Genomic DNA, 9280 nt, shown 5'->3' with positions numbered 1-9280 from the left:
GGGCGGGGTCGCCCTTGCGGCGCGCGGCGGGCCGAAGACCCCGGCTGGGCACGGGGCCGCGCTCGCGCCCGGGCCGCGCCGCGGTGGGGGAGGGGCGCGCCGCCCTGGTAATCCTATATTCTGCGTTCCTTCTTCGCTCGCGGGCGTGTGCGCGCCGCAGGCTGGCGGTAAGGCTGGGAAGGACTCCGGAAAGGCCAAGACAAAGGCGGTTTCCCGCTCGCAGAGAGCCGGTTTGCAGGTCAGTCAGTGGTGGTTCGTGCAGTCTGGGAATCGTGGCGTTTTTCTTTCCTTTTCCTCTCTTGTTTATCATCACTCTACATGAGCGTTTCGTCTTTGCGTGGGTGATGGTGTCGCGACTTGGTTTACCGATACAATAAATATCAGGGAGGGGGGCGATCACGTGTGTGGGTGCTGGGGCGCGTTGCTGCACCAGCGTCCGTTCCCCTTGCTTTGGCGCGCGTATAATTTTACCGTCTTTGGCCCGTCTACCTTTGTGCATTTATGTTTGTGTATGCTAAAAATAAAGTTCCCGGTGGGCCGTATTCATCGACACCTGAAATCTAGGACGACCAGCCATGGACGTGTGGGCGCGACTGCCGCTGTGTACAGCGCAGCCATCCTGGAGTACCTCACCGCAGAGGTAAATGGGTGTACGCCTATAATCTGGGAAAGATTGGGGGGGTGGGGTGGGGGGAGGCGGCGGGAGGGAAGGAGGAAAGTGATGCAAGAAAACTCCCAGGCTCTAAACGCGGCGAGAAGCTTCTGACAACGCTAGAGGGGGCTGGTGTTCACGATGGGTTCCCGCTGGGCTTGAGTTTGCGGCTTCAGGAAATAAAATTGCGTTCCCCCTTTACAGGTTTTGCGTATCTTGCCATTCAGGTAGTGGGGGAGATGACACTTGGTAGATACACGTTCATGAGGCTTTGATTCTTGTCAGGATCTTGAAGATAAGGAAAGCGGGAAGGAGATTGATTACATTCTGTCTTCTAGGTACTTGAATTGGCAGGAAATGCATCAAAAGACTTGAAGGTAAAACGTATTACCCCTCGTCACTTGCAACTTGCTATTCGTGGAGATGAGGAATTGGACTCTCTCATCAAGGCTACAATTGCTGGTGGTGGTATGTAAATACTAAAATTTTAATTGCTTTAGAGAAAAGAATTCTTTGCTTTAATTCCTACTAGTAATTTTCAGTCTAGAAGAGGACACAGTATAGTTTCAGTGATCTGTAGTATGGTTGCATCATGAAATTTGATATCTGTATGTATTTCTGAATTTTTACTCACATTTAAAGACGTCTTCCAAGTTGAACATTAAACTATCTTGGTTTTAAAGTACTATGTTATTTTATCCTTCTTCCAGGTGTCATTCCACACATCCACAAATCTCTGATTGGGAAGAAAGGACAACAGAAGACTGTCTAAAGGATGCCTGGATTCCTTATTATCTCAGGACTCTAAATACTCTTAACAGCTGTCCAGTGTTGGTGATTCCAGTGGACTGTATCTCTGTGAAAAACACAATTTTGCCTTTTTGTAATTCTATTTGAGCAAGTTGGAAGTTTAATTAGCTTTCCAACCAACCAAATTTCTGCATTCGAGTCTTAACCATATTTAAGTGTTACTGTGGCTTCAAAGAAGCTATTGATTCTGAAGTAGTGGGTTTTGATTGAGTTGACTGTTTTTAAAAAACTGTTTGGATTTTAATTGTGATGCAGAAGTTATAGTAACAAACATTTGGTTTTGTACAGACATTATTTCCACTTCGGTGGATAAGCTCAATAAAGGTCATATCCCAAACTAGTTGTGTATAAAATCTGCTTGATTGTAATAGGAACAGCTTTGTTTTGAATAGGTATCTTATCCAGCAATAACCTAAGCACATTTCTTTCCTTGAAATTAAACTCTTAATTCTGTACATCAGAGTCAGAAGGCACAAGTATAATTTATTTTTACTATGTAATGAACTGTTAAAACTTCAGCAGGAGCCGGAACATGGGACAGGTTGCTGTTTTCTAGGTTAAGTTTGACCATCTCCGTTTGTTAGCTGTGTTTGCTGTTAGTGACAGCAGCCCTACGCCAGAGCACTGTGGTGGAGTTGGGTGGGAGAGGTGGGGAGCAGGTAGGGGAGTCCTGTACGTAGCTCCCTCCACGGAAGGGACTTCCAGTTTAGACTGAGAATAGTGTTTCCTCTGTGCTGCAGGCTGTTTTGAAGGCTACTTGAATTAAATTGTTCAATACACGGTAACATCTTTGGGGGACGTGCTATTCCCGTTTTACAGAGAGGAATCAGGATTTTTATGCAAGTCCTGAGTTCATATTTGCTGGCATGGCTAATATCTCTACTGAGCATTGTGTGAAAATGGTTATTTTGTAGTACGGATCATTTCGACACTTGGTTCCTGGCAAGTTCTTAATTTTTGAAATTTGGAAGAGGACATTACCAAGCAAAAAGTGGGCCCTTTCCCTTCACCGAGGAGACCAACATGACATGGTACATCATTTCACAAGGGGTGATGTTAAAATGGAAGAAGGGAGAAAACCCAAGTTTACTTATGTGATGGTAATACGCTCTCAAAGAGCTGATTTCCGTCCTGTTTCGGTCATGAAGCCTTATTATGGTTGTGGTTTTCACCAGAATAAGTGCAAACTACAAATTATGTAAGCGTTTGCTTTGTACCTCTTGGATGTACTAAGTTTAATGGCATCTGGGTCAGAAAAATGGTGTATCGCTGAAATACGGCAATGAAACAGGAGTGAGGGTCAAACTAAGCTCTCCTGGGCTTCCTGAACACCTGTGCCGGAAGCGCGGTCCTCACCTGACAGAATCCTCCCGAGGCTGGGGGCCCAGAGGCGGGGCCTTCGATCCCTGGGAATCTTCCTGAAAACGGACGTCCCCACCCCGACCCGTCGCCTGGCCGCTATAGGAAGGCGGGCTGCCGCCCGAGCGGGCCGCCCCGGGAGGTCAGGGGGCACGTCACTGCCGCTGCAGGCGGCCGGGTCCCCGCCTCGGCGGAACCCCCCGGCGGTCAGCCGGCCCGGTATCGCCCGCACCCCCGGCCCCCAGGTCGGTCGGCCCCGAGCCGGGCCGCGCCAGGCAGGGACCGCCGAGTCGGCTCGGGCGGTCGGACCCGGGAGGTCAGTCCGGGGGCCAGGAGGGATGCGGCTCGAGCCGTAGCGGCCCACGGGGGGCGGGGAGGCCGCCGAGAGGAGGCGGAGCCGCAAGCCCGCCAGCGCGCCGGGGCCCCGCCGCCGCGGTCGCCTGCGCTCCTCCCCGCTCGCCTCCGCACGCCCCCAACCCCGGCCAGCCTCGCCTCCTCGGCGACGGCGGCTTCCGCCTCTCGTCGCTGCGCTCCCGCAGGAAACGGAAGAAGGCGCAAGCCATGGAGGGGAACCGGGATGAGGCGGAGAAATGTGTCGAGATCGCCCGGGAGGCCCTGAACGCCGGCAACCGCGAGAAGGCCCAGCGCTTCCTGCAGAAGGCCGAGAAGCTCTACCCACTGCCCTCGGCCCGCGGTGAGGCCCTCGGTCCCCTTCTTCCCCGGCCGGTCCCCGGGCCGCCGCGCAACCCGCCCCCGCCCCACCATCGCCCCTCTGGGAGCCGCAGGGCCCCCGGGCCCCACGACCCCGCCCGCCCGGCCCCCCGGACGGTCCTCCCCGACACACCCCCGCCCCGGCCCTGACCGACCCAGCCGGGCCCGCTGTGGACCGCCCGAGACTCCCTCCGCGCCAGCTTGCCTGCGAGATGCCGGCTCTCAGCCGGCAGGCAAGAGTTGCCGGTTCCCTGGTCGGTTTTCGTAAATGTCCAGCTGTCATTCTTCCAGGAGATTCGTCTGGTCCTGTCTTACCAGAGTGGGGCTTTATATCTGGGTGTGTGGGTGTGTGGCCCCCTCCCTCCTCGTCTTCACCCCCAAATAAGGTCTAGGCCCCTAATGAAGTGAGAGGAACGGGGAACTCTTGGTGGTTAATGTACAGGTCCCTGGTTCCACCGCCTCTGGGGTAGGAAACACTGTTGCCAAAGCAAACGTTTTCGAACACCTGAGATGACATTGCTTTTCCGAGAGAGAGTTCTTTAGAAGAGAGGAGCACAAGAATGATAAGAGTCAGGAATGATTTGCTAAATAGTATCCGATTCGATAGCACCATAATTATCGGCAAATGAGGCACATGTTTAGGAATAGAGTACTGGACTTCCTTTAGTCGAAGTCCTGTTCTTGTCCTGCTTTCTAGGCTATAAAGTAATTATAGCCAGCATGTATTGAGTGCTTACAGAGTGCCTAGTGTTTTACATGAATTGTTTCATTTACTCCCCAGAACAATCCTAGGATTCATTTGACCAGGTTTACTCATAGGGAAACAGACTTTTTGATGAATGAATGAAGGAGTAAATGAATGAAAATAACTTACCCAAGGTCAGACAGTAATTAGTAACAAAGTCAGAATACTACTTGAGCTCTCTAGCTCCAAAAGGCCCTTCACCACTACACTCCATTGTCTGGCCGATAGGATACTGTTTTCACTTGAGGTTCAAGATATTTCCAGGTTAAGAAAAAAATTATCAGTAAGTCAGTAAGAATGTGGGGAGACCTGTTTCATTTTGTTGTTGTTTTTTTAATTCTTTTCTACATTGTTAAAGCCCTTGCGTTCCGTACTTTTCTCTATCCTTTTCATTACACTGCTGCTAAGTACTGTACCAGGAAGGACAGGAGAGGGCAATGAAAGAAAAGAAAGTGATTTTTTGTTTTTAGTGTGGCAAAAACACAACAAAATTTACCAACTTAACCATTTTTAAGTGTATAGTTCAGTCGTGTTAACCATTTTCACATTGTGGTACAACAGATCTCCAAAATTTTGTCTTACAAAACTAAAACCCTATGCCAATTAAACGATTTCCCATTTCCCTACCCACCCAGCCCCTGGCAACCACCACTGTAATTTCATTTAAAAATTTGGCTACTATAGATAACTTATATAAGTGGAATTATATAGTACTTGCCTTTTTTGACTGGCTTATTTAACTTAGCATAGTGTCCCTGAAGTTCATCCATGTTGTAGCATAAATATACCAGGAGTTCCTTTTTGAAGGCTGTGTAATATTCCGTTGCATATATATGCACCACATTTTCGGCATCCATTCATCATCTATGAATAGATTGTAGTTTCCATATCTTAGCTACTGTGAATAATGCTGCTATGAACATGGGTGTGTAAATACCTCTTTGTGATCCTGCTTTCACTTCTTTTGGATATATACCCAGAAATGGAATTGCTGGATCATATTGGTAATTCTGTTTTCACTTTTTTTGAGGAACTGCCATACTGTTTTCCATAGCAGTTAATGCCATTTTACATTCCTGCCAACAGTGCACAAGAGTTCCAGTTTCTCCACATCCTCACCAACACTTGTTATTTTCTGTTTGTTTGCATTTTGGTTTTTGATAGTAGCCATCCTGGCAAATGTGTGGTGATATCTCATTGTGGTTTTGATTTGTATTTCTCTAACAATTAGTGATGTTGAGTATCTTTTTATTTGCTTTTTGGCCATTTTTATATCATCTTTTGAGAAATATCTATTCAAGTCCTTTGCTCATTTTTAAATTAGGTTATTTTTTTGTTGTCGAGTTGTAGGAGTTCTTTATATATTCTGGATATTAACTCCTTATCAGATATGTGATTTGCAGATTTTTTTCTCCCATTTTGTAGGTTGTCTTTCATTCTGTTGTTTCCTTTGATGTACAGGAGTTTTTTAAGTTTGATATAGGGCCATTTGTCTATTTTTGCTTTTATTGCCTGTGCTTTTTGGTTTCATATCCAAGAAATCATTGCCCAGAGTTAAAATTTTTTGAATTTCTCAACTGTATGACCACATGATTTCATTTAGTCATTGTCTAGTCTTAGAGGGACAGTTTTAACATTGAGCATGTAACCACTCGAGATGATACCTTGGCTTTTGAAGCCTTGCCCAAAACTAACTTGTAACCTTAATCTTGGGCAAGTTAGATAACCTTTCTAGCTTTTAGCATTTTTGTCTGCAAAATGAGACAATAAGGTACCGATTTTATAGGGCTATTATGAGAATTAGATGAGTTAATACATGGAAGGCATTTAACAGCACTCAATTATTTTGGTATCATTTCCATTTAACAAGTGTGAGGCTTTGAGAATTTTTAAACTTGTAGTCTGTAATTCTATCATACAAGCAACTTGAATCAATCTGCTAATACTAAAGATACTGTAAGATATCAAAGCACAGCACATTGCTCTTAAAGTCATGAACATAGGGAAAATTAAGAAAATAACAGTGCAAGTTAATAGTACAGTGTATTGTATGGCAATATGTGATTACCAAATAAAGTGGTTGACTACAGTTGTGGTGTAGTCTGAAGACCTTATTCAGGTGCAGACTTTGCCTCTGACAGCTTTGTAACCAGGGATGAGTTGCTTAACGTTGCCAAGCCTTGTTTAGTTATGAGTAAAAGGAAGATTTTCATCACAGGGCCCATGTGAACATTAGCTAAGTCACATGCAAATACTTAAAGTGTATTTTACATAGAATGTTCTCAGAAGATGTTTATTGGAATAATTTAAGAATTCAGGGGAGGGAAAGATCTAGAACATTTGTATAAGTTTCTGATAAAATATTTCATGTAGAAGGGAATTGAAGCTGTTGGTTAAAATGGAATTTAAAATTTTTATACCTGAATTTCACCTATTCTAGACTACCCTCAAATCCTTGTAACAAAGAGTTTTGATGAATGTGTTTTCATGCTAAGATAGGCAAAATAAAACATTGCATTTTGATTTCTCTTATACAGTGAATGAGAAGATGTAAGACTAAGTTCTAGCTAAATTCTAGAATTTTTGTCCTCTTTACATTTTATTCTTGCCAGGTGAGAAGTCTGATTGATAAACCACTTTAAAAAGCTGGCAGGAGTTTCCCTTGAGGAAAAGCATCTTCAAATGAGTCTAGGACATTGTTGCTTTCTAAGTATTTAGTTGAGAATATTATTTTACAGTTTATTTATTGCAGTGGACTTCTAAGCAAATTGAATTTTACAGCTTTCAAATATTTTCATACTGTGAGTTTGGTTTATGTTTGAAAGGATTGATATATGTATATGTCTACTTACATAGGACATATAAATATTCTGGAAAAGTAATGTCAGCATGCGAAAGTAAATTGCATTTTAGTTTCTTAAACTGTATATTTATTGGATTATTGATATGTTTTGGATTTTTACAGAGATACAGTCTCACTGTTTTAATTCTTTACATTGGTATTTTAATACTTTAGTGTTTCATACTAATTGGCAGGCAGTTTGAAGTATAGATTTTTTTTTCAGAGAAAAGCATTTTAATTGTTTTCAAGAAGTTCATAGTAATTTGAACCAAATGGCAGCCTCCAGCTTCAAAAAAGGCCATCCTGTGTCTACTTTATTGAATGGATAACTCACGTATAATTTGCAGCATCTATCAGCACAATAGCAATAAAAATAGTCCTCTTTTTATTTTTCCCCCCAGATGAGACATATGTTTGTAGATTTTTCTTCTTTTTTTTTGCTGCATTATTTTTAAATTTAAATCTGATAAAAAATTCAAAGTTCTCTCCTCCTTTGTCACACTTAAATTGGTAAAATAAAGCTTTTAAAACTGTCATTTCACATCTGTAGTAGTATCCAGCCTATTCCTTTCAAGACAATTCCGTTTTCTTCTGTTTCTGACTTAATCAAAATTTAGTGACAAGTGTAAATTATACATTCAGAACAGTTATTTTGATAGCACCAAGTGTTATAAAATGATCTCCAAATTTCAGCTAATAACCAAACTATTTCAGACATTATAGTTGAAGAAAGAATACTGAATTTGGTTTGAGCCTTAATTTAATGGTTTTGTGCCCCTACATCCATAACTGTCTTTCTGATCCTCAATTTCCTCATCTATAAAATGGGGATATATTTATTCAACAAATATTTACTGAATCCATACTTCTTTGTGGCAGGCACTGCTCTAGGAACTAGGGAGTCAGTGAACAATAAGACAGTTCTTCTTCTCTGGGAGCTTACATTCTAGAAGAATGAAATAGGAAGTATCTGCTGGACACAGAAATGGCTCAATTCCTGTCATTCCCCTTTCCTTTCCTGGGCCGCAGTTTTATCTGTAGTCTTCACAGGATTATTATAAGGTTATTTTATTAAGAGCTATAAGAATTTCATGTATTACTATTGAATACTATGGCAAAAGTATTTGGATGGTGCCTTGGAGTTAACAATATAGTGTTCGTCTCTTTTCTGTCATTTTTTAATTACCTATTTAAGCATAAAATAATTACCTTTAATTAGGATTAATCTCTGTTTGGATTCAACTACTCATTCCCTTCTTAGTTAACATGTAGTTCTCCTTGCCTTGCACTTATTCCTTGTATTATTTATGTGTATAGCTGTTCCTCTCCTGTTGTCAGGAACTATTTTAATGTTAATCATCTTTTCTACTCATAGGGTGTCTAACAGTGTTTTGCATATACTTGTGGCATCTGTAAAGCCTAGATTTTCTGGAATAATACTTGTTTATATAATTTTATTCCCTTATCAATGAAGACAATTTGTTAAATAAATAAATGAAAAAGTTATAGCTGTAAGCCTTTTCATGGTAATATATTCACAAGTGAAGTTTTTCCATGATTGGACAAGTGTGCAAAAATGTATGTATAAGGTTGTCACTGTAGCAAAAATTTGGAAAGAGTCCATCAGTGGGAATTGATTAAATAAATTGCATTGCATTCATACACTATGCACCTATTAAAAACGATGATGTGCCTCAGTAATTTTCCATCCACTGACCCACCTCACCCTGCTTATTGGCTACAAATTCCCAGCTGTCTTAATGAATTCAGAGTTCAGCCTGCTCTCTCTCCCCTATTGCAATAGTTCTGAACAAGGTCTTAAAAAATAAAGATGATGTGGACCTAGATCTATTGCTCTTAAGTGATATATACATTGAATTATGAACTTAATAAAGGTAGGCTACAATCATATGTAGATTATTCTCATTTTGTTTCAGAATATATAAGAAGCTAGACAGCTAGCCAACTAGAGTAACTAGAGTTAAATATACCAAAATGGTTGAGTGATTTTTTTCTTGTGTAGGATTTATAAGTGATCTTCACTTTGTTATGTCTTTTTTAATGAGCTGAACAACATTACTTTTATAATCACACAAATAAAAGCTATTTCCAGTTTGTGAGGAGGAAGGAAAAAAATCCTTTTTTCAAATCATGTGTTCTT

The 9280-nt window shown here is 42.1% G+C and overlaps 2 protein-coding genes across 7 annotated transcripts in view; both read left to right on the top strand.

Moving 5' to 3' along the window:
• The window catches only part of H2AZ1 (H2A.Z variant histone 1), a 2685-nt gene extending 883 nt beyond the window's left edge, over positions 1 to 1802 (top strand). The window contains exons 2-5 of one of the 2 annotated variants that reach the window (XM_027116996.1): positions 161 to 238; positions 527 to 640; positions 991 to 1120; positions 1363 to 1802. In XM_027116996.1, coding sequence (XP_026972797.1) covers positions 161 to 238; positions 527 to 640; positions 991 to 1120; positions 1363 to 1424 — 384 coding nt within the window. In that variant the 3' untranslated portion in view covers positions 1425 to 1802. The remainder of the gene's footprint in view (positions 1 to 160; positions 239 to 526; positions 641 to 990; positions 1121 to 1362) is intronic. The other variant, XM_027116997.1, reaches the window with a different exon arrangement.
• A 1433-nt stretch (positions 1803 to 3235) lies between these two features.
• Positions 3236 to 9280, top strand: part of DNAJB14 (DnaJ heat shock protein family (Hsp40) member B14) — a 43709-nt gene continuing 37664 nt past the window's right edge. Inside the window, exon 1 of one of the 5 annotated variants that reach the window (XM_027116994.1) lies at positions 3236 to 3515. Coding sequence is in view for 3 of the 5 variants with exons in the window: in XM_027116992.1 (XP_026972793.1) it covers positions 3383 to 3515 (133 nt within the window). In the remaining 2 variants the exon portion in view is untranslated. The remainder of the gene's footprint in view (positions 3516 to 9280) is intronic. The other 4 variants (XM_027116992.1, XM_027116991.1, XM_027116995.1 and 1 more) reach the window with 4 other exon arrangements.

Source organism: Aethalodelphis obliquidens, unplaced genomic scaffold, assembly GCF_003676395.1.
Source record: "Aethalodelphis obliquidens isolate GAN/ISIS:26980383/991018 unplaced genomic scaffold, ASM367639v1 scaffold17, whole genome shotgun sequence".
In the NCBI taxonomy this organism is placed as follows: Eukaryota; Metazoa; Chordata; class Mammalia; order Artiodactyla; family Delphinidae; genus Aethalodelphis; species Aethalodelphis obliquidens.
The sequence above is the reverse complement of the archived record's forward strand: the minus strand, read 5'-3'. Positions and strand labels throughout refer to the sequence as shown.